The sequence below is a fragment of the Centruroides sculpturatus genome, unplaced genomic scaffold, assembly GCF_000671375.1.
Source record: "Centruroides sculpturatus isolate CEXI.00-Female unplaced genomic scaffold, Cexi_2.0 scaffold54, whole genome shotgun sequence".
Taxonomy (NCBI): domain Eukaryota; kingdom Metazoa; phylum Arthropoda; class Arachnida; order Scorpiones; family Buthidae; genus Centruroides; species Centruroides sculpturatus.
Window position 1 is genome coordinate 1,197,224 of NW_019384340.1, and position 27,433 is coordinate 1,224,656.

The 27,433-nt window shown below is 28.4% G+C and overlaps 1 protein-coding gene across 1 annotated transcript in view; it reads right to left on the minus strand.

Annotated features, from left to right (window-relative positions):
- Positions 1–1,491: 1,491 nt before the first annotated feature.
- Positions 1,492–27,433, minus strand: part of LOC111634238 (probable ATP-dependent RNA helicase DDX28) — a 31,061-nt gene continuing 5,119 nt past the window's right edge. Inside the window, exons 6-13 of the mRNA XM_023378966.1 lie at positions 25,273–25,338; positions 12,153–12,225; positions 11,449–11,555; positions 11,153–11,360; positions 10,625–10,776; positions 5,723–5,815; positions 5,505–5,657; positions 1,492–1,596 (exon numbers count right to left, since the gene is read on the minus strand). Coding sequence (XP_023234734.1) covers positions 1,492–1,596; positions 5,505–5,657; positions 5,723–5,815; positions 10,625–10,776; positions 11,153–11,360; positions 11,449–11,555; positions 12,153–12,225; positions 25,273–25,338 — 957 coding nt within the window. The remainder of the gene's footprint in view (positions 1,597–5,504; positions 5,658–5,722; positions 5,816–10,624; positions 10,777–11,152; positions 11,361–11,448; positions 11,556–12,152; positions 12,226–25,272; positions 25,339–27,433) is intronic.

Genomic DNA, 27,433 nt, shown 5'->3' on the forward strand with positions numbered 1-27,433 from the left:
TCCACTAGACCTATCACATGGCAATACATATATATATATACATATATTCAAATAACATATGTATAAAAAAAAGGAACAGCAAGTAGGAACTGGATTCAAAGATAATCAATCAAAAAATTAACCATGTCTGACAGTTTTACTTAAAGGCCCAAATCTCAAGAATCTGTAATTTGCATAAATTTTTATTTTAATTTTCTAAACTTTATGGTCAGTGTTTCTTGAATTTAAAAAAAAATGATTTTTTAAAATTCAGTTAAATGTTAATTTGAATAAAATCATTAAAGTCATTACAATTTTTAATTAAAATGTAAATGTACTATGTATAAATAAATAATTCTGCAGTTATTCATTTGTTTTATCTAATAGCTTTTAAAAAATTTCATCAAATATCTCTAAATTTGAAAGTGATTTTCAGAGGTTATCACTCCTGGACCCACATTTTCCTGGAAAGCTAGAGCTTTCTTATAATATACAAAAAAGGAATTGCTGTTTCTATTTCTTGCTCCTCTATACCTTCACTCTCACAAAAACTGATGCTTAAGCAACTGACACAGTGTCAAAAAATAAAACAATATTTCTAATCAATAAACTGAAGAAGTCTCTCTTAATTGAATGTTACATAAATATTTTCAAAGCTTTTAAGCATAAGGGTGTGACTATACAGACACAAGCAGCAAATTTTCCAAGCGAGCGAGAATATGTGGCAAGAAGAGATGATGACGTTTCACGCTCTTTGTTTCTCACTCTCATCTATGTGTGAGGCCTCAACTGACATTACATACCTACTGTGAATCGATGTAGGTGGCCCTTTTCATAATCACGACCACCTTGCTTTTATCAGCTTTGACCAACAATTGGCTCAGATTCCAAGACATTGGTGAAGGCTGATAAAAGCAAGGCTCTCATCTGTGTGGTCATAATAAATGAGAGCAAGAAACAAAGAGTGTGAAACGTCATCACTTCTTCTCGCCACATATTCTTGCTTGCTTGCATCTGCATAGTTGCACCTTTATTCTCAAATGCAACATTTGAACTTTTGTTTCAAAGAAACCTAAACTATTTTCCAGATTTTGTATTAATCTTTCTTTTTCTAAATAAAATAAACTAGCTTAAATCTTTATAATTTCTAGTTATAATTTACTTTCATACAGAAGTTTCTTTTCTATCTCTGTTCTTTTATTCAGACTAGTTCTAATAAACATTATGAGTATGACTGCTACTATGATATGATTCTATATAACTTCATGAAAAATTAACATCAATCCAATCTTGATAAAAGAAACTGTTAAGACGTACAATACATATCAAAAAATGAAAGTACACAGTATACAATATTCCGCAAAAGCTGTTATTTATAATTTTTTTATGGATGAATACTATTATTGATTTTATTCAGTGTGTACTCAAATTGGATTTGTGGGTTTCAGAAAAGTATTGAAACATATCACTGAACATTAAATTTATACTAGATTATAATTTATAAAAACTATTTTATTTATTTATATCAGTTTCTAATCTATCTCCATACATTACATTGAATTTTCCAGTTATATTGGCATCAACTTGTGGTAAGACATAACATCTTCGCACTGCAAGCTGCATTAAAAAGAAAAATTTAAACATATGACACACATTATGCAATACATATTATATAGCATTAAATTGTTTGAATAATTTTTTTAAATATTATCTAGAAAACTATTTTTATATAAAATAAGCCATATTATGGACAAAATAAAGTTTTGTTATGACTGCCAAATTTAAGTTATATTTCTGGAAGCCTATTCATAAAGGGTATTGTTAACAATTGTTTGGAAAATCTCTCTCCATGGAATATTTCCTAATTTAACTTTCTGCTTCCTTTTTAAGAAAATGTTTGATGATTTAAATTTCAGCAGATTTTTATTTTACTTTTTTGCAATTATATTACACAACTGATGTAAACTTATTTATCACAATTGCTTTGTAAATTTATAAAGATGTTAGTTGGAGGTCTTTTGTAGACTATAGTTTAATCAATTCTTACATTTATTGTCCAACTAGCAGATAAAAAGATAAACATTTTCTATTTCTAGTCATTCATTACTGTTCAAAGAATCAATTTTTATATCATTATTATTTAAAGTAATTTTAGACAAGAGAAAACATAAAAGTGATTTCAAATGTAAAAATTGTTTACAAAAATTATGAATTACAAAGGTCATTCAAACGGAAACCAGAAAATATGTATAGAATTTACACTACTAAAGTATTTGTACTGATTTTCTACATTCAAGAAATTTGGCTCTATTGGCAACATTTTAAAACACTATAAAGCTATCTCATGATAACTGCAGAAGTTACTAGTTAATGATGTCTAATTCGATAACTAATTCTCTTGTAGTTGTGCATCACATAATTTACATGATTGTCAATTAGGCTTCTTCATGAAGAATATGTAAAACCCATTGAAATCTACAGACTAATATTGAACATGTATAGTGAATCATATTTAATCAAAACACATGTATGAATGAAATGAGAAATCTAAAAAGGGATGCAAAATGTTAAAAATTTGCATGGCCTGAAAAGGCACAGCATGTCATAATGGTGGAAATGAGTACTATCATAAGTGATCTCATGTAGAATTGAGGCATTATAATTAATCGAATTGTCACACAGATGAAAATGTCAGTTCTGCACATACAACTATTACAGAAAAATCTGAGGTGATTTCTAAGCATTTAACAGTAGAAACAAGTAAATGACATCAGAATACAAGTTTTTCACATCTTGTATGGTATACAAAAGAACAGGCTTTTTTTCATTGGATGCTTACTGGAGATGAGAGCTTTATGCATTTCTTCACATTGTGGAAAGCAAATGCACTATGAACAGAATCTGACAATGTTCATTTAGGATCAAAATGACTACAACTGTTTATATTCTGTAATTATTTTTAATTACTTGTTATATATATATTTGTATGGAAACACTTCATAAATATAAATTTACTAGCTGTTACCACAACTTTGCCATGTGGATTTTGCAAGCAAACCCCATTTATATTCAGTATTTCAACAACTATAGTAATTGTTATATAACACCTACCGCTGAGAATGATGAGAATTGCTGAGAATCAAATGAACTATTTTCAATTTGATCAATTTTCTGGAAATTTACAATCATTCTATAATCAAACCAATATGCAATAATAAATTCGAATTTAAAGCAGTTCGAACATTTGGTTAAAAAATTGAAATATATAAAAATATTTATAACAATGTCTGAATTGTTATCAATTTAATTGTAAGTACTCAATGAAAACTAAATGTAGTTGAAAATATAAAATTGCATCTAAAATATTACAGTAGAAGCCATTCTTCAGGTTAAGCCTTAATCCTCTTCCTTTCCCCCGCAGGGGAATTTCGAAAAATCTCTTCTTAGTGTGCATTTTCATGACGTACCCTAACTGTGTACCAAATTTCACCTCTTTAGGTTCAGCGGTTTGCTCTGGGCGATATGAATCAATCAGTGACTCAGTCAATCAGTCAGGACAAGTAATTTTATATATTTAGATAAGCAAATACTCTGTCCATTATTATCAAAGAAAACAAATTTGTGAGGCCCCAGAAACAACCTCTCAAAATAGAAAGATATGTAAAAATTTATTAAGTTAAACCTCAAGATAATAAATTATATAAGTGTCGAGTCGGCAACACCAGATTTTGACATCAACACTCACAGAGAATAATGGGAAAAGCAAAATTTTGATTAAAGAAAATTTGAAAAGAGAATTTAAAATTTAAAACATTAAGATGCAGTTTAGAAAGCAAAACAAAACTAGAAAAGTATCAGAATGAGCGTGGGTGTCATAGTCATTGATTAAACACGATCAGAGCCTAAGGAAGGTGTCAAATATACCATCTCTAGCTGACCTAACCCGCGACCGACAGGGAGTTCCATTTACACTTGGAGACAGGTGGGAGACCAATTAGGAAAGGTGGAAGAAAAGTTCAACCAATTAGAGACAATTCAATCATGAAAAACTTTTAAAAACTCCAATGTAAAGGTCAGAGAGTGGCCTTCTCTAGTCTACCAGTAGTGTTCATTCACTCTCCACTTATCGTACGTCCATTCATCTTTTTTTGTGCTGAATCTCCCGATTATGAACATTGAAGTATCACCACCCTGGGGGCCTGTCAGCATTGGACCGGAATGAAAGGAAACAGACTTCTGAAGACAAGTCACAGAACTCTGAACCCCAGATTTTGATAATTCTATGTAAGCATATTCGTCCAAAAATAAACGGACTTCTTTGTGAAACACTTGTCTTTCCTGCCTCCTCAAAACTGCCAGCCACATATGAAAAGACCTTAAGTCATCCCAACAGTAGGGAATAAAAAACTCCCCCCCCCCAATCGGCATCCTTACAAATTAGTAAATTAGAATGAATGAATACAAATATATTAAATAATTCAAATACAGTGGTGCCTCGTATAACATACTTAATCTGTTCCAGGTGCATGTCCATTAAGTGAAAAGTCCGTTATACAAAACGCATTTTCCCATAGAAATACATGTTAAAACATAATTTATTCCACATAAAATAACCGTACTGTACCATAAAAAAAAAAAAATGAAAATGGAGTAGTCACCAATTATGCCGGGTAGTCAGATGTTGTGAGGAGGATGTGGAGGAACACTTTCTTCACACATTCATACAGATACAGACTTTTTACACATTGTAGCGGGTCTCTTTTTATTGTTTTTTAATCAGAGTCAGATTCAGGAGAGGCTACTGGAGATTGCAAGGCCAATTCCTCTTGTTCCATCCTTTGTTTTTTGGCAGCTGGCTTCTTGAAAAACATGTCCAAGATGATCTGTTTCTCTCTCTTCTTCAACACCTATCAGAAATGATGGGCAAGGGTGTCATTGTAGAGATCATACCCTGCACTGAGGTGATGTAGGTAATAAACAAGGGAGCAAGCCAAATCCCAACGGGAGCTCTGTAATTCAGATATACTAATAATATATTCTAATAATACTAATATATTATAAAAATAGCAGATTATCATTGGCAATGGCAAAAGAGTGGAAATATCATTCACACTTGTTTGCAGAAAGTCCATTGTTCGCCTCACGTAACTGCCGAACGGAAAGTCCATTGTTCACAGCAGTCCGTTGCTCGAGTCACGTAACAGCCAAACAGAAAGTCTGTTGTTTGCAGTGTCTATTATTCGAGGTGTACATTATATGAGGCACCACTGTACTTAAGAATTAATGTGATTAATTGTAAGCAGAATTACAGTACCATATATATTTACATATACATATATGTTTATATGTAAATATATATATATAATCTATGATATAAATTATTATCTAGAAAAATTAGTACTATTTCTTTCATTTTTATAGTGAGATAAATTTATAATTTAGTAATAGTAAATTTATTTATTTTCTCTTTGGTAAAATTAATTTTATTTGGTTAACTATATATTCAAATTTCAAAAATTACTTACTTCAATACTATTTACAAGATCAACATTATAAGGAGTGCAGATAAAATTTGTGACATGAGAATCTTTAGGACTTCCTAATCTTCCTGTTCGTCCAATTCGGTGTATATAATCTGACATGTGCAATGGAAAATCAAAATTGATGATATGCTTTACCTGAAATAAATTTGGTTCAGTAATTTGATAACAATGGTTATACTTTTAAGTTGTTTTTAACTTACCCGAATTGTATCCAATCCACGAGATGCAATGTCTGTGCAAGTAATCACATTGCATTCACCATTTTGAAATTTTCTAAATTGACCATCTCTTTCCTAAAAAATATTTAATATAAATGATTTTTAGAATTTCAAAATAATAACAATTATTTGAAGACATATAATAACCATAATTATATAAAAATTTTCTGATTTAAAATAAGATCTAATTAATACGTCTTTATAATTTTTTAAGGAATCTTTTATTATAATAAATAATGATGGACTCTTGGTATAGTGGTCCTAATACCTTAATCCAAAATATCTGCCAATCTAAAGATAAACATATCAATAGGCTGGGCATAAATTTAATAGAAATATTAATCGACTAAAAAATGTATATCCTAAACAGACACATGAAACCTGATTACTTTGCTGAATGCACTTGTATAGAACACAATGGAAAATCTACAATTGACTTTACTATATGTTCAGAATTTCTACTATACCATGGAATTTACTATAACAATCTTTCATGCATCTGATCATTTTCCTACAATGACAAAACTTTTATTGTTTTCACAGCAAAAAATAAATAAACCGAATAACAGATACCAAAGGATAAACTACAATGTTTCAAGATACTCAGCTGAAATTGAAAAACATTTCAATAATATCCTGGAAATAACTGATTTTAAAAGCAAAGAAATCTAAAAACTCATGCTACGTATAATGAATGACTATATATAAATAAAAAATAAACTAACTAATATGCAAAATAAATTTAAAAAACCATGGTATGACTCTGACAGTTACAACATGAAAAAGATAAAGCAAAACAATCTAAAACTATTCGGGAAAGATTCAAACGATTCAAACTTCACTAATTACAGGAAGGCTAAACAGACCTACAATAACTTACTCAAGGCCAAAACGAAAAAATATTTCGGAAATCTCGAATTAATCTTAGTCAATAACAGCAAGGATAGTAATTGTTTTGGTCTACAATACAAAAATTCCACTTCAACATAAATCTAGGTGAAAACATATCAGTAATAAATTTTGATACATGGAAAAATTTCTACCAGTGCTTTCCAAATATTCAATCAATTCCATCACTAATATCTAGTACTGATTCTTACAATGAATATTTAAACTCCAAATTTACAATTAAACAATTAAAAGATTCCATTAACAACACTCAGAGCAACTCAACCCCAGGCAGCAACCATATCCCAACTAAATTCTTAAAACTACTTCCTTACAAAGCAAGAATAAGACTACTAAATTTATTTAACTCAATGTATAATGCAATCTCATGAAACTCCATCTTACTTACTATGATATATAAAAAAATTGATAAACTATCTCCAAATAACTACAGACCAATAGCTTTACTTTCAACTCTGAGAAAACGTTTTACGTTAATATTAGAATTCAAATTTCAGCAATGGACTAAAGAAATGGAGTTTGAGGCTAAATTTCAGTATGCTTACATCAGAAATAAAGGAACATAATCTGCAGTTTTCTTCCTACTATTGCTAATACAATTACACGTAACTAAAAAACATAGAAAAGTATATGTCTCTTTCATAGATATTCAGAAAGCCTTCAATTCATTCTACATTCCCTTACTGGTACACAACTTAAAAGCTAGAAGAGCAGGCAAACAATTCTCATCAACAGTACTAAAATTGTTTTCAAAATATAATATAAAAATTAATTAATTAAACAGAGAAAAACATATCTCCTCCACTAGACCTATCACATGGCATACTTCAAGGAGACCCACTTTCACCTCATTTATTTAATTTTTATTTAATCGGAATATTTATCAAAAATCTACTGATGGTATTGAACAGAATCTTCTATTATATTCTATTTGCTGATGACCTGGTAATTTTAGCTCCAACTAAAGTCACCTTGCAAAGAAAAATTAATCAACTAAATTTATATTTTAAATTGATTCACTTAACAATAAATCCCACAAAAGCAAAAATTATCATATTTCCAAATAATAGTAAAATTTCAGAAAAAGAATCTAAAGATATACCTTGACAACTCTTCTCTAAAACAGTAAAAGAAATAAATTTTCTGGGAGTCATATTCGATTGAAACATTACCTTTAAAGCACATATTTCCAGGATAAATAACAAAGTGAAGCAGGCAATTGCTAATTTGTTGTTCATATGTTCAACTTTAAAAATGTCAAATTTGTACATACCCATGAAACTATGTAATTCAATAATTAATCCAATTATTTTTTATGCAAGTCCAATTTGGGGTCTAGACTATTTACATAAATAAGAATGTTTCCATATCTACTTACTCCATTTAGAAAGAACTGTTCCCAGTTATGCCATATGCCATGAAACTAATCACATCTGTGTGGTGTTTCGTTGCGACAAGTACAATGTCCCGCGAGCGGAAAAGCACGAAATAAATACACGTTGGATGTCTTTAACACAAAGATATTTATTGTCGCTTCGAACAGGTTCGTTTTTCTTCAGATCCCAACAATACAATAATCTCTGTACGTACATGCGTTAATTCGATCTAACAAACAGCGGATTAATTGAGAATTACGACTATACGCGAGGCAAAAAACTTATAACTAATTCTTACACTACCTACGACTAAAAAGGGAAGAAGAGATTAGAAAAATAATAAAGCATAAGAGGGAGATGGAAATACCCGGGATTTTTGAGTTCGAAACCTTGGGTGGGACACCACGTGGACCTTTCCGTGGAACGTTGTCTCTCGTCCTTCCTTTATATCGTTTCGTACGACTCTTTCGATGGCTTCCTCTAAAGTTCTGTTATAGGAGTTTCTTCCTATCGGTTCGCTGGCTCCTTGTAGCTTCCAATTGTTTCACACTCAATCTGAAGCTATACCACTTCTCCGTCCTTACTCTGCGTCTTCGAGCCCAGACCTCTTCTTTTAGCTTCGTAGTCTCCGATCGTCTTACAAGCGATCCGGAACACTACCTTCTCTCGTCAGTTCTCCTCGAGAGCTCGACCTCGACTCCTTTTCGTTTCTACTTTTTCGCCTTAGGGTCCCACTTCACCCTTTGTTTCATTCCCATTTCTTGGGATTGTTAATCCCACCCAAGGGAAAAAGGTTGGAAAGGAAAGTTCTAGAAAAGTAAGAAATAAAGGAACAAAGAAACTTAAAACTAACTAAAATTAATATTTTATACAATTTTATGGCCGACGGCCACANCCCCCGAGGGGGAGAGGAAATTGATTAAGGCTTAACCTGAAGAACGGCTTCTACTATACCATTTTAGATGTGATTTTTTGTTTTCAACTACGTTTAGTTTTCATTGAGTACTTAGGTGTATTAAATTGATAACATTTCAGACATTGTTATAAATATTTTTATATATTGTATACTGGCACAATGAAGTGACCATTTAACCAACACTTGGCAAGTTTTCCATTTTTATTTAGTTAGAGATGGAACTAAATAAAGATCTAAGCTAGAGATCAAACTAAATAAAGATGGAAAACTTGCCAAGTGTTGGTTAAACGGTCACTTCATCGTGCCAGTATACAATACATAAACAACAACACGGTTTCGATAACAACAAATATTTTTATATATTTCAATTTTTTAACCAAATGTTTGAATCTTTTTAAATTCAAATTTGTTATTGCATATTAGTTCAATTATAGAATGATTGTGAATTTCCAGAAAATTGATCAAATTGAAAATAGTTCATTTGATTCTCAGCAATTCTCATCAATCTCAGCAGTAGGTGTTATATAACAATTACTGTGGTTGTTGAAATACAGAATATAAATGGGGTTTGCTTGCAAAGCCACATGGGCGAAGTCGCGGGTAACAGCTAGTTTAAAATAAAGATAATTTGAGGTTCTAAAATTCTTAATCAACTTAATATTGATTTATTCTGCTAAATTTTATTATTTTACTAATTCTGTAACTTTCACTCAAATCTAATATTCTTACATAGAACATCATCCTTATCAAAATTTCTCATCAAAATAGTGATGATGTGTCACCCCTCTTCCCAACAAACTAGGAACTGATAACTTAAATTAAGAAAACTCAACCCAGATTAGTTTCATTTTGTGCAACTCAATCTGTATAAAAGTACTGATTGTAAATCTCACAACATTCAAGTGACAAAATGGGAATTGTAAAATTATATATACTAACTGCTCAGGCCTGACTGCAATTCCCAATAAAACTTCAGCCCTCACAATAATGTATTGATACAAAAAGGCAATATGAAATATATAAATTCAATATAATATTGACTATAACCTTAATATAAAATTTTTATTTTATTATTATGCACAAATAAACTATAAATTCATGAAAAACAAGATTTAGATTAAAAATAATATCAACATAATGTGAAAATCAAATTGAAAACCTGCAAAACCTGGAGACATCGGAAATCTATAAAGCCGACTTGGCTGGCAACTGTATTAACTCAAAGGATGCCAATAAGTTTCCTATGCATGGAGATACTGTTACGAAAAGAACGAACAACACTAGAATTTAGCAGCCTCTTTATACATTATTAGTTATATCTTATTAATTATTGTCTATGGTGTGGAGATATTTCTATTGCTTTGGTAAATGTTATCTATGCATGTGTAAATTGTTCCATGTTTTTAAAAAATAATTTTTAAATATGTTGTTCTAAGTTCCATGTTCAAATCTCACTGGTTATAAACCTGATGAAGACCTTCAGTCGAAGACATTAGTATTCATTAAAATTTTGCTGTTACTGTGTTATAAAGATTCTCAAGTGTAGATTTCCATTATGTAGACAAAAGTAGTTATTTTTTACATAAAAAAAACAAAAATTCTTAATTAATTACTGTACATTTTTAATAAATTTATTACAGAATACATATTATTTGAAATTCTGAAAATAAGTAAATATTTTACCTTTAATTCCATTTCTCCATTTAGACATATATTAGGTACATTTAAATCATTAAGAAAGAAACTCATCCAAACATTGGTGCATGTTTTGTTACAAAATATCATTACTGGATCATTCTTTCTCAAATCCTTTTTCACTAATTCTACAAGAGGACCTAAGACAAAAATAACACTATATTAACTTCTGATGTAGTAAAATCTAATTCATTCAAACATCTAATACTAATCATTTAATATTAAATTTCAATTAATCAATTTTAAATTCATATATATATTATATTTACAATTTTTACAATAGCATTTAAACTTTTCTTCAACTAATGCAACCATCTAAAAGATGATAGCATTAGTTGAAGAAGGCTTTGATTATAAATAATTAAATGTATAGTTAATTATTTATAAGAATGAATTATTTAATTATTAAAATTAAACAAATTCCCAAAACTAATCATTACAAAATAATAATGTATTTAATGAAAGAAAACCAATAAGATCCAATTTTCCTTGCACAGTAACAGTATCCAAATTTACCTGTTCGTTCAGATCCTTTAACTCTGATAAATTTTTGTGGAATATGTGGAATTAGTCTATGTAAATGATCTGTTTTCACACTTTCAATATATGACACATCAATAAATGTTGATAACACCTCATCAATATTTCTAGGGAATGTTGCACTACATAAAATTAGTTGGGCTCCTGTCATTTCTAATGGATGAGTAGGAACTGTGACTTGAATCTGATGGATAATATATACAATATATATTAAAGAGATATATTTATAATTTCTTAATAATAATATGATAATTTAACAATAGTATATTTACATTAACTTTTTTCAGGAAATTTTTCAGAGTGTAATTAAAACTATCATCCAATAAAGTGTCAGCTTCATCAATAACAATATGTCGTACATATGATAAATCATACACTCCTAAAATTAAAAAAATTATTTGAAAGTAAAAATTATATATATTATCTATAAAAGTTATATTAATAACTATTCATTACAGTACTTTTTAATTTATTTCTGTCTTAAAGGTCATTTTTATATTTTAAATAACTATCTTAATTATTAAATTAAGATAATCTTAGTTATGCACATGAATCCATTGCAAGTCAAATCCATCCATAATGGACTTAAATGAGGTAGGGCATGCAGTCCACAGTTTCCTAGTGTTTCATCTCAACAAATACAATCTTTGCAAAACTTGTACATTAGCCACGATTGAATTTGAATTTTTACTTAATTAACATTTGCAAAACATTTATTCATTTTACATTTATGCCTTAAATGTAAAATGAATAAACAATGTCTTGAATGTTGAATATATAGCAAATTTATGAATTTTTATAATGTAAAATTCAGAAATGTGACTAGTTATTAAACTTAGAACAGGCAATAAGTTCATCAAATAAAAATAATTCACACTAATTTAAAAATACAGCACAGTTAAATTTTAAATTAGTTTAAGTTAAATTATATATTAATTAATTAATAATAGAAAATCAAGAATTTTCAGGAACTTACTTCTATTAACCAATTTTTCAAAAATACCTATTGTTGAAACAATTATTTCACTATGAAAATCATCAGGCTTATTCTGAAAAAATATATATTTATTTTCAGCAATTTTTTCATAGTACAGTACATTACGCAGTAGCAGTCATGAAATCGTATCATTCATAAAACCTTATAAAAATGTATTTAATTTTTAAAATTAAAGTATCATTTTTTATATTTTCATTTAAATTAATACAAGTGAACAAGAAATAACTGTCCCAATATCAGATCCTTAAGTACAAGCAATAACAACAATGAATCAGTGCAAAAAAATAGAAAGAATAAATAATAAAAGTGAAGACATTACAAAAAATAAAAATTCAATATAAAATATAAAATCATTTGATAAAGAAATATTAAAAAACAATGCATTACTATAATAAAAAATTAAAAGCAAAAATATATATATAAATTTGTAATACATGTAATATTAATGACAACAACCCATAACCCAATTTAATTAATTAATTCCAAATGATCTGCTGAATTATCTGCCTACCTCTAGTCAAATTAATTAGTAATTAATCATTAAGATAGTCCAAAATAGCCTGATAATTCAGTAGATCATTTGGAGTTATATAATACATGTTAAAAGATATACAATAATTATAAAAATCAACAAACATATATTAAATCTTTACATGCCTTTTTAAAACAAGAAAGATCTGGATAAAAAGTAAAAAGGAGTATTAAGATATATTTAATTGGTATTTATAAGTAAAAAGACATGATTTGTTATGCATAGTATGACCAGAGATGTGAAGACCAAAATTATCAGGAGTTAACAAGCTATTAAAAAACTGAAATTAATTAGTTGAACAAATATGTATGTAATTTTTCATGAACACCAACTTGCAAGATGCCATAAAGATTTCATCGTCCACATCATCATATATATGAGAATGCTTTTCAATGGCTGACAGTTTACTGCAACATTGTTTCTGATGATTGCATCATCAATTGGTATAAAAACCTATGCAGAGGTAGTAAACTTTTATCAGCAAAATTTTTGATAGTTGGAAGTAAGCCTTAATAACACTGGAAAGCTGTTATTAAGGTTCAAAGTAGTCCTACAAAGTAAAGTGGGTGATTGGTTAACGAACATAATCCGTTGCAAGACTTTGTTCGTTATCCGAATTATTCATTAACCAATTATTGATTTACCATATGTTTTTATGGGAATTTGATTAATTCATTCTGGAGATTCCAAAAAATAAAAAATACATATCTTAATGTAGAAGGTATAGTTGCTGTATCTTCAGATTCTGTGTGTAGCGTCTTTGTAATCCAAACAATAATTTTGGTAGACAATCAAACAGCAATTAGTTAGAAAACGTTACAGTTTATTTAAAACACTTTTTTTTAATTCAGATGCATTAATTGCTGTTTGATCGTCTACCAAAATTATTGTTTGGATTGCAAAGACGCTACACACAGAAAAAATATATACTTTTTTACTATGTTTATTTATATGTAATAGTAAAAATACATATATATGCAATCTTGCATTTTTATTAATCATGTTTTTTCCCTTTGTGGGGGTTAAAGAATCTGTCCAATGTTGATTACTTTTCTCTTTTCTTCAGAATTTTTTGGAAGTAATTAATAGTATTGTAATTATAGAGATCCCCAACCCCATTAACCTTATTCTGGTTTGGATGCCACTTGGATGATCATTGTTCTGACATCCCTGGAGTTCTTCAGTCGTCAGATCAGTTTCAGGTTCCATTATGAGCTCTAAAATGCTCTTTATTTTTCAGATGTGATTTCATAACTCCATTAGCAGCTTGAGACTTCTTAATATATCTTTCATAGCTAAGATTGTGCCTACTGTAGACCTGTTCAAGCATACTGCATAGCAACATCAGACATCTTGTGCCCACTTTCTACCTTGGCTATTATCTCTTACTCAGTTTCTACAGTGAGCATAGTTCTTGACACTTCTCCTTTTAGACTCCATAATATTATCAGTTTCTTTTTTAAATAAAAAGTTCAGAAAAGCACTTACAAAAGTTCAGAGAACAGAAATCAACTAGCCCATAAAAAATTATTTAAATGCAAGGCTCGGATAAAATTCGAAATTTGGTATTAAAATGTTAATGAATATCCAATGGGACAGTTAAACTTTCACCTTTTGTAAATAAACCCTGATGCAAAACTTAACAAGTGCCCGTCCGACAGTGTCACGAAGACTATAAAAAGATTATTTGTCAGAAAGGTAAACAAAAAGCTGGAATTACAAGGGAAAGTTTCAAAATTCGGAGGGATACTATCCAATCAATATCAGGTTAAGTGTCAATGTTGATGTCTCTCGCACTCTGAAAGGTTTCGAAGTGTTACCTGAAGACAAGGGAATATCAATTGGTATTCGTTATTTTCTTCCATTTCTTTTTATGTTTGTTCAGTAAAGTGTTCGTTATCCGATTTGTTTGCTATACGAACTATTCATTAACCGATCACCCACTGTATTAGGATCCCAATCAACAAGAAATAACTTTTTGTTATGTTTTACTGACTAATTACACTGTAAATCTGTTTTTTTTTTTTTTGCTTTCATAACTCTGAACTGTAAATTCTTATGACAATGATGATTAATAATATTGATGAAGATATGTCATGAAAATAACAATTAAGTTTAACATAGCATTACAAGCAATAAATTGCATTTTTTTAAAATGTATTCTTGGTTTCTTTTCCATACTACATATTTCATCATTACAAATTGCAATAATAGATTAAATATACTACTTTGTACATCTATTGAAAGCTTTTTGGTATATTACTTGTATCATAGGTTATGCAATTTACATGCCCTCTACTATAAATTACAAAACTTTTTCTTTCAAAATACATTAATTTTATCATATACATAAAAAAGTTTGTATTTCTACAATTTATAAATATGTATAAAAATATTCATTTCATTTTCAAATAAATTAAATATTCTTTACATTTTAACTTTTTAAATCACATATGATTTATATTCAGAAAGCAATATTGCATCTTATTAACACTAAATAGCCATTAAATATTAAATCAAAAATCTATTCATGTTTTGTTAAAATTTATATATCTAATTCAATGTTCTGTATTATACTTGTATTATACTATACTATTCTTTTTTCATGCATTAAAGCAAAATAATTTAATGTAACAAAACTCTTCAGAATTTATTGACTTATACTAATTATTTTACTATAACATACCTAAGAGTTTAAAAAATTTTAATTAAAGAACCTCAGGATGAATGTATTCAATTTTAACAGAAAATTTTATTTTATTACTTTATAGAAATTTTATGAAGATCCTATTAACCTTTCAGCAAAGGGATAGTCAGGTATGGTGCTACCCCAAAGTACTGGAGAATAAACGTGGAAAATTTTTAAAGTATTTTTCCATGCGTTTTTTTTTCTCATTTCCGTTTCGGAAAAAGATTTTTTAAACAGTTATGTCTAGTAAAGAAAAATCTTTTTTTTATTGTTACATAATTCATTTTTTTGTGAATTTTTTTTCGCGGTAGTTTTTGCCGATACCCCCAAAAGAATTTAATGGATATATCCGTCTCTCACTTTTGAGTGGTTAATGATTTTTCTATTCAATTCATTCTGTTTTATATATTGATATAATACAGCAGTAATTATTTCAATAAAGTAAATCTGTATAATTTCAACATTTAATAAGATAAAACAAGAGAAATTAAATATTTTCAGAAAGATCATAAAAATGTTGGATATTCTAATACAAAGCTTAAATGTAGTACAGTGGAACCTTGCTTAACGAGCATAATTTCTTCCAGAATCTTACTCATAATGCAAAACACTTGTTAAATGAAACAGTTTTTCCCATATAAATGAACGTAAAATACGATAATGTATTCCGTGCCAAAAAAATATTCAAATATTTTACGTATAACATTTATTCAAAGACAATTATACAGTATACACTGTTAAGGAGCATGAATCATCTTCATCTTTTCTTCCAGCGTGGAATGAACCAACCTGGAATGAGAATTCAATTTGCAGAAAACAAAAAAAAAAAAAATCACAGATAATATGTCTGATAAACATGCCAAATGATATGCCAAATTTTTGGGCTATGTAAAGGCTAAAATTAAATATTAGAAATGAAATAATTTCACTAGAGATAGACAGTTATGCTGCCATCTTGTATTAAATTTAATAATTATAAATAATTAATTTTTTAATTTAGATATTTCTAAAATTTAAGTTGGAATTNAAATTTAATAACACTTTTGAATTTATTCGGATTGTCAGATTAGTTGTTTAAAGATATATACAAGATTGAAAATATGGTTACACTGTTGTTAGACTCTGCAATTTCACATCTATAAATAAAAACCAAGTTAACCTAAGCCAAAGTAATTATCACCCTTGGTACATAAATATATTAAATATATCTTCATCTCAACCATATATTACTAAATCAGTAAATATCAATGTGAAAAGAGTAATAGCTCAATTATGACTCAACAAATATTCACTTTTTATTGGTAACACATATATTAACATTTTAAACACTGAGTGCATTTGTTGACGATTTGAAGATTTTTCAATGTTTCATTTATTGCAGAATTGTCAAAACTTGTAACCATGCATGACTCATGTGATATTTCGCAAATATTCCAGTGTTGTTCACCTTCCGATTTTAAAAATCGGACAACCTTAACAAAAAAGATCTTTATAAACTGTATAACTATAAATCACCAAACGATCGCCTAAATATCGGGCTATAATAAGGCTAATTAAATGATTGGTATAAAGTAATTTGACATTTTAATTTTTTACATTACTGATATTAACACTAAAAAATAAAAAACTTTCTATAAAAAATTACTACTGTAAATCTAAATATATAAAATTACTTGTCCTGACTGACTGAGTGATTGACTGATTGATTCATCATTATCCCAGAGCAAACCGCTGAACCTAAAGAGGTGAAATTTTGTACACAGTTAGGGTACATCATAAAAATGCACACTAAGAAAAGATTTTTCAAAATTCCCCTGACGGGAGGAGAGGATTAAGGCTTAACCCGAAGAATAGCTTCTACTGTACTATTTTAAATGCGATTTTTTGTTTTTAACTGCGTTTAGTCTTCATTGAGTACTTAGGTTAATACACCTAAGTACTTTTCAGACATTTTAGACATTGTTATAAATATTTTTATCTATTTCGATTTTAATTAAAAATGTTCGATCCGTTTTAAATTCAAATTTGTTATTGCATATTAGTTCAATTATAGAATGATTGTGAATTTCCAGAAAATTGATCAAATTGAAAATAGTTCATTTGATTCTCAGCAATTCTCATCAATCTCAGCAGTAGGTGTTATATAACAATTACTGTGGTTGTTGAAATACAGAATATAAATGGGGTTTGCTTGCAAAGCCACATGGGCGAAGTCGCGGGTAACAGCTAGTTTAAAATAAAGATAATTTGAGGTTCTAAAATTCTTAATCAACTTAATATTGATTTATTCTGCTAAATTTTATTATTTTACTAATTCTGTAACTTTCACTCAAATCTAATATTCTTACATAGAACATCATCCTTATCAAAATTTCTCATCAAAATAGTGATGATGTGTCACCCCTCTTCCCAACAAACTAGGAACTGATAACTTAAATTAAGAAAACTCAACCCAGATTAGTTTCATTTTGTGCAACTCAATCTGTATAAAAGTACTGATTGTAAATCTCACAACATTCAAGTGACAAAATGGGAATTGTAAAATTATATATACTAACTGCTCAGGCCTGACTGCAATTCCCAATAAAACTTCAGCCCTCACAATAATGTATTGATACAAAAAGGCAATATGAAATATATAAATTCAATATAATATTGACTATAACCTTAATATAAAATTTTTATTTTATTATTATGCACAAATAAACTATAAATTCATGAAAAACAAGATTTAGATTAAAAATAATATCAACATAATGTGAAAATCAAATTGAAAACCTGCAAAACCTGGAGACATCGGAAATCTATAAAGCCGACTTGGCTGGCAACTGTATTAACTCAAAGGATGCCAATAAGTTTCCTATGCATGGAGATACTGTTACGAAAAGAACGAACAACACTAGAATTTAGCAGCCTCTTTATACATTATTAGTTATATCTTATTAATTATTGTCTATGGTGTGGAGATATTTCTATTGCTTTGGTAAATGTTATCTATGCATGTGTAAATTGTTCCATGTTTTTAAAAAATAATTTTTAAATATGTTGTTCTAAGTTCCATGTTCAAATCTCACTGGTTATAAACCTGATGAAGACCTTCAGTCGAAGACATTAGTATTCATTAAAATTTTGCTGTTACTGTGTTATAAAGATTCTCAAGTGTAGATTTCCATTATGTAGACAAAAGTAGTTATTTTTTACATAAAAAAAACAAAAATTCTTAATTAATTACTGTACATTTTTAATAAATTTATTACAGAATACATATTATTTGAAATTCTGAAAATAAGTAAATATTTTACCTTTAATTCCATTTCTCCATTTAGACATATATTAGGTACATTTAAATCATTAAGAAAGAAACTCATCCAAACATTGGTGCATGTTTTGTTACAAAATATCATTACTGGATCATTCTTTCTCAAATCCTTTTTCACTAATTCTACAAGAGGACCTAAGACAAAAATAACACTATATTAACTTCTGATGTAGTAAAATCTAATTCATTCAAACATCTAATACTAATCATTTAATATTAAATTTCAATTAATCAATTTTAAATTCATATATATATTATATTTACAATTTTTACAATAGCATTTAAACTTTTCTTCAACTAATGCAACCATCTAAAAGATGATAGCATTAGTTGAAGAAGGCTTTGATTATAAATAATTAAATGTATAGTTAATTATTTATAGGAATGAATTATTTAATTATTAAAATTAAACAAATTCCCAAAACTAATCATTACAAAATAATAATGTATTTAATGAAAACAAACCAATAAGATCCAATTTTCCTTGCACAGTAAGAGTATCCAAATTTACCTGTTCGTTCAGATCCTTTAACTCTGATAAATTTTTGTGGAATATGTGGAATTAGTCTATGTAAATGATCTGTTTTCACACTTTCAATATATGACACATCAATAAATGTTGATAACACCTCATCAATATTTCTAGGGAATGTTGCACTACATAAAATTAGTTGGGCTCCTGTCATTTCTAATGGATGAGTAGGAACTGTGACTTGAATCTGAAGGATAATATATACAATATATATTAAAGAGATATATTTATAATTTCTTAATAATAATATGATAATTTAACAATAGTATATTTACATTAACTTTTTTCAGGAAATTTTTCAGAGTGTAATTAAAACTATCATCCAATAAAGTGTCAGCTTCATCAATAACAATATGTCGTACATATGATAAATCATACACTCCTAAAATTAAAAAAATTATTTGAAAGTAAAAATTATATATATTATCTATAAAAGTTATATTAATAACTATTCATTACAGTACTTTTTAATTTATTTCTGTCTTAAAGGTCATTTTTATATTTTAAATAACTATCTTAATTATTAAATTAAGATAATCTTAGTTATGCACATGAATCCATTGCAAGTCAAATCCATCCACAATGGACTTAAATGAGGTAGGGCATGCAGTCCACAGTTTCCTAGTGTTTCATCTCAACAAATACAATCTTTGCAAAACTTGTACATTAGCCACGATTGAATTTGAATTTTTACTTAATTAACATTTGCAAAACATTTATTCATTTTACATTTATGCCTTAAATGTAAAATGAATAAACAATGTCTTGAATGTTGAATATATAGCAAATTTATGAATTTTTATAATGTAAAATTCAGAAATGTGACTAGTTATTAAACTTAGAACAGGCAATAAGTTCATCAAATAAAAATAATTCACACTAATTTAAAAATACAGCACAGTTAAATTTTAAATTAGTTTAAGTTAAATTATATATTAATTAATTATATAACAATTACTGTGGTTGTTGAAATACAGAATATAAATGGGGTTTGCTTGCAAAGCCACATGGGCGAAGTCGCGGGTAACAGCTAGTTTAAAATAAAGATAATTTGAGGTTCTAAAATTCTTAATCAACTTAATATTGATTTATTCTGCTAAATTTTATTATTTTACTAATTCTGTAACTTTCACTCAAATCTAATATTCTTACATAGAACATCATCCTTATCAAAATTTCTCATCAAAATAGTGATGATGTGTCACCCCTCTTCCCAACAAACTAGGAACTGATAACTTAAATTAAGAAAACTCAACCCAGATTAGTTTCATTTTGTGCAACTCAATCTGTATAAAAGTACTGATTGTAAATCTCACAACATTCAAGTGACAAAATGGGAATTGTAAAATTATATATACTAACTGCTCAGGCCTGACTGCAATTCCCAATAAAACTTCAGCCCTCACAATAATGTATTGATACAAAAAGGCAATATGAAATATATAAATTCAATATAATATTGACTATAACCTTAATATAAAATTTTTATTTTATTATTATGCACAAATAAACTATAAATTCATGAAAAACAAGATTTAGATTAAAAATAATATCAACATAATGTGAAAATCAAATTGAAAACCTGCAAAACCTGGAGACATCGGAAATCTATAAAGCCGACTTGGCTGGCAACTGTATTAACTCAAAGGATGCCAATAAGTTTCCTATGCATGGAGATACTGTTACGAAAAGAACGAACAACACTAGAATTTAGCAGCCTCTTTATACGTTATTAGTTATATCTTATTAATTATTGTCTATGGTGTGGAGTTATTTCTATCACTATGGTAATATATACAGTTAAAGGTTGTCTATGTGCGTGTAAATTGTTCCATGTTTTTAAAAAAAATTTTTAAACGTGTTGTTCTAAATTCCATGTTCAAATCTCAGTGATTATAAACGTGAGATTTGAACATGAAGACTGAGGTTGCGGTCGAAAACGTTATCATTCATTAAAATTTTGCTGTTACTGTGTTATAAAGGCTCTCAAGTGTAGTTAATAAAATCATTCAGTCATGCAATTGATGGCCAATTTGTGCAGATTGCATGCAATAAATGGGCATTGACTGAGGTGATTCTTACTTGTTTGAAAATTGGTCATACTCGGCAATACCTTTTGAAGGGTGAAGACCAGCCAGTATGCCAGTACTGAAACTGTACTTTAAGTCTGAAAGACATACTGTGCAGTTGCAGACATACTGTATTTGAGAGGAGTCATAGGCAGCATTTTGGAAATGAAAGTTTGATGGGAATTTTTGGGCCAGATGCCAAATCTTGATAGGCTACTGGACTCTCTGTAAGTCATTAACATGTATAACAGTCATATAGGCTAAGATTTACCATTTGACATGATAATCTTAGCCTATATGGCTCTTATGCCAAAAAACATGAGCCATCTAACCAACCAACTTAATGAAAATTTTATTCTTAATTANTACATATATATGCAATCTTGCATTTTTATTAATCATGTTTTTTCCCTTTGTGGGGGTTAAAGAATCTGTCCAATGTTGATTACTTTTCTCTTTTCTTCAGAATTTTTTGGAAGTAATTAATAGTATTGTAATTATAGAGATCCCCAACCCCATTAACCTTATTCTGGTTTGGATGCCACTTGGATGATCATTGTTCTGACATCCCTGGAGTTCTTCAGTCGTCAGATCAGTTTCAGGTTCCATTATGAGCTCTAAAATGCTCTTTATTTTTCAGATGTGATTTCATAACTCCATTAGCAGCTTGAGACTTCTTAATATATCTTTCATAGCTAAGATTGTGCCTACTGTAGACCTGTTCAAGCATACTGCATAGCAACATCAGACATCTTGTGCCCACTTTCTACCTTGGCTATTATCTCTTACTCAGTTTCTACAGTGAGCATAGTTCTTGACACTTCTCCTTTTAGACTCCATAATATTATCAGTTTCTTTTTTAAATAAAAAGTTCAGAAAAGCACTTACAAAAGTTCAGAGAACAGAAATCAACTAGCCCATAAAAAATTATTTAAATGCAAGGCTCGGATAAAATTCGAAATTTGGTATTAAAATGTTAATGAATATCCAATGGGACAGTTAAACTTTCACCTTTTGTAAATAAACCCTGATGCAAAACTTAACAAGTGCCCGTCCGACAGTGTCACGAAGACTATAAAAAGATTATTTGTCAGAAAGGTAAACAAAAAGCTGGAATTACAAGGGAAAGTTTCAAAATTCGGAGGGATACTATCCAATCAATATCAGGTTAAGTGTCAATGTTGATGTCTCTCGCACTCTGAAAGGTTTCGAATTGTTACCTGAAGACAAGGGAATATCAATTGGTATTCGTTATTTTCTTCCATTTCTTTTTATGTTTGTTCAGTAAAGTGTTCGTTATCCGATTTGTTTGCTATACGAACTATTCATTAACCGATCACCCACTGTATTAGGATCCCAATCAACAAGAAATAACTTTTTGTTATGTTTTACTGACTAATTACACTGTAAATCTGTTTTTTTTTTTTTTTTTATTTGCTTTCATAACTCTGAACTGTAAATTCTTATGACAATGATGATTAATAATATTGATGAAGATATGTCATGAAAATAACAATTAAGTTTAACATAGCATTACAAGCAATAAATTGCATTTTTTTAAAATGTATTCTTGGTTTCTTTTCCATACTACATATTTCATCATTACAAATTGCAATAATAGATTAAATATACTACTTTGTATATCTATTGAAAGCTTTTTGGTATATTACTTGTATCATAGGTTATGCAATTTACATGCCCTCTACTATAAATTACAAAACTTTTTCTTTCAAAATACATTAATTTTATCATATACATAAAAAAGTTTGTATTTCTACAATTTATAAATATGTATAAAAATATTCATTTCATTTTCAAATAAATTAAATATTCTTTACATTTTAACTTTTTAAATCACATATGATTTATATTCAGAAAGCAATATTGCATCTTATTAACACTAAATAGCCATTAAATATTAAATCAAAAATCTATTCATGTTTTGTTAAAATTTATATATCTAATTCAATGTTCTGTATTATACTTGTATTATACTATACTATTCTTTTTTCATGCATTAAAGCAAAATAATTTAATGTAACAAAACTCTTCAGAATTTATTGACTTATACTAATTATTTTACTATAACATACCTAAGAGTTTAAAAAATTTTAATTAAAGAACCTCAGGATGAATGTATTCAATTTTAACAGAAAATTTTATTTTATTACTTTATAGAAATTTTATGAAGATCCTATTAACCTTTCAGCAAAGGGATAGTCAGGTATGGTGCTACCCCAAAGTACTGGAGAATAAACGTGGAAAATTTTTAAAGTATTTTTCCATGCGTTTTTTTTTCTCATTTCCGTTTCGGAAAAAGATTTTTTAAACAGTTATGTCTAGTAAAGAAAAATCTTTTTTTTATTGTTACATAATTCATTTTTTTGTGAATTTTTTTTCGCGGTAGTTTTTGCCGATACCCCCAAAAGAATTTAATGGATATATCCGTCTCTCACTTTTGAGTGGTTAATGATTTTTCTATTCAATTCATTCTGTTTTATATATTGATATAATACAGCAGTAATTATTTCAATAAAGTAAATCTGTATAATTTCAACATTTAATAAGATAAAACAAGAGAAATTAAATATTTTCAGAAAGATCATAAAAATGTTGGATATTCTAATACAAAGCTTAAATGTAGTACAGTGGAACCTTGCTTAACGAGCATAATTTCTTCCAGAATCTTACTCATAATGCAAAACACTTGTTAAATGAAACAGTTTTTCCCATATAAATGAACGTAAAATACGATAATGTATTCCGTGCCAAAAAAATATTCAAATATTTTACGTATAACATTTATTCAAAGACAATTATACAGTATACACTGTTAAGGAGCATGAATCATCTTCATCTTTTCTTCCAGCGTGGAATGAACCAACCTGGAATGAGAATTCAATTTGCAGAAAACAAAAAAAAAAAAAATCACAGATAATATGTCTGATAAACATGCCAAATGATATGCCAAATTTTTGGGCTATGTAAAGGCTAAAATTAAATATTAGAAATGAAATAATTTCACTAGAGATAGACAGTTATGCTGCCATCTTGTATTAAATTTAATAATTATAAATAATTAATTTTTTAATTTAGATATTTCTAAAATTTAAGTTGGAATTGATCATTAAATTTAATACGAGATGGCAGCATAACTGTCTATCTCTAGTCAAATTATTTCATTTCTAATATTTAATTATAACCTTTACATAGCCCAAGAATTTGGCATATCGTTTGACATGTTTATTATATAATGGGTGATGATTGCTGATGTTTATGCATATGTGTGAACACAAGTTTGGAAAAATGTTTGATCACAAGCGACACTAAGATTCTAGCAGAACGAGTGCTAAACACAGACTGATAAAGCATGTGCACAGTCTGGGATTTCCCCTCTCCCCGTCACTCATTATGCAAAACTTTGCTCGTTAAGAGAGTCATTTTTTACAATTTTGTTTTACTTATTATGTGAGGTGCTCATTAAGTGAGGTTCCACTTTACTTATAATACTAGGTTTAGAGTGTAAGAAAGATTTCTAGAAGGTCAAAAATTGTATATTAGCAGTTGTGATTTATAAAATAAATTATGGCTAAAATAAATATTAATTCAATACTTAATTTATAATTTATTGTATAAATAATAAATTAAATATTGTATTACTATTATTGTAATTATTTACTGTCAAGTTACATATATGTATATATGTACAAGTGATGAATACATTAAGACATTATTACAAAAGTTGTTGCTGTTAATTTAATTCTGGCCAATTATAACCAATTGAATCAAAGTTTATTATATTTGATTCAAAGCAAATTTAATTTAAAATCCTTCAATACTTAATACATTTAGTTAAATTTTAATTCAAAATCAAAAATAATTTTTTAATAACTTAAAACTATTCTTTTGAAAATTTCAGTATAAAATTTTACATATTATCAAAATATTAAAAACTTACCTGATGAAATTTTCCTCCAACTATTACTTTCACATTAATAACATCTGAAAGTTGTCTTGCTACATTCTAAAATTTAAAATTTATTTATTTAATAATTTTATATAACAAAAGTATGCATTAAATATTTTATGAAATTTGCAGTTTACTGTTTATATCTAGTTTAATTGTAAGTTCCTTCTTTATATCTAACAAAAAATGTTTGAAACCTATTTCGTGTATTTATTTATTTATAGAAATTATACAAAAATAAATTAATAAAATCAAATAATTTATTAGTAATAAGATAAATCTGTTACCAGAGGGAATATACATGAACTATACATATGGTTACAGCATATACAGCATACTTTCATCATATTTACATTTATTGGGCTGCAATTTGAAAAAATTGTATATCTATAAATTCCCACTGTTATCCATCTCTCCATCCATCTTTCCTTAATCTTGAATACAGGGTTATATAGATGAAAGCCGAGATCATATATGGAAAGCCCTATTAACTATATATGAACTTCCAATGCATAACAAAAGTCACGTTATTTCAATTCAAAACTTTTCCCCTGAAAGGGGTTAGATAGATGACAGGCATGATTCTATTCTAACAAGAAAAGTATGATGTACAGGGGCAAGACACTACTAATTTGAGGTAGAGAGCATATATTTTAAATTAAATAAATTAAAAATATGATTAAAATTGCAGCCTGGCATTGTGATGATGTCACAATAAATATTTGCTTGTTTTTAGATATATTTCTTATCTTTATACTTAGTAAAATAAAATACATATGTATAATAAACTAGGACATTGCATGACTTTGTCATATCACAATAAAATTGAGGTGGAGCTGGGAATAAAACTGGCTGTAGGAGTTACAATCTTTGCACTGGCTGCATACAGAGAAATGATCCTTGCTTTTGACCCCTAGGCCTAAACTCCATTAGGTATGTTCAGTCACATCAGAGAGCATAGACTCTCTTTATTATCTCTTTATCAATATAGACTCTCTATACTGTCGATTTAACTCCTCTCTTTATCAGAAACCACTCAATCTCTATTTTTTACATTTAAATAGACCCTCTTACATTTTTGAATTCCTCATCTCAAATAATGGAAAATGGAAAAGTTTTATCAAAATTAGGCCAATAAATTTTGAGAACAAACTTGACTCTATAACTAACCCCATAGAAGACATGCTAGTCATAGAAGACATGCTAGGCTGTGAAACAACATTTGACAAAGTCACATGATTCATATATCACATCACTTTTTCACGCATGCTCATAAAACAACCTTATATCTCAAAAATAGTCATGGACCCCCATTTTTTATTGTATTTTTGGATTTCTCCTTGCAATTAATGGAAAACAGCAAAATTTAATCAAAATCGATCAAACAGATTTTGAAAACACAATTCTAACATCCTCTTACTCTTAGAAAAGGCTTCGCTAATGCTCCATCTCAAATATATACCTTGATTCAGTTTGTAACAACACTACAACAATAATAATATTTACTTTAAACAAGAATAATAGTGCATATTTCAAATATAATCACCCAAATTATATCATCTGAAAAATAATTTACAGAAAATGAATATTTTCTTGATCAAAAACTGACATTCCTTTTTAGTGATTAAAAACATTACACATTTTGTGATAAAAGATTTAATCATAATTGAAGAAAGAAATAAAGAGAAGTCTTTCTGGAATCATAGATCTCATATCAGAAATAAAAATACATTTCTATAAAAGTCAATTTCTTGAAATACAGTAGAGCCTCGATTATCCGACCCAATTGGGGATTGGGGTTGGTCGGATAATTGAAAAGTCGGATAACCAAAAAGTATGAAAAAATCCATTATTAGTGTAGTATATTATTATATCCCATGTAATTAGTATATTGCTATTAACCTACTATGCATTGAATTTTCATTGATGTTAAGCCTAACAAAAATTTTTTAAAATAATAATTGTCGCTATTGTATCGTTAAAAATCAGAAAATTAAGCCTCGTTTAAAAACTGGCTCCCTTTCATGGTCGAATGAGTGTTGCCAGCTAAAACACGTAAAAATAATATTAAAGTAGCCAAGACATAGCCAAATATTGTAGCGCCACATCACTAGCGGACATTTGAAATTTGCCGACTAGGACGGTCGGTTAA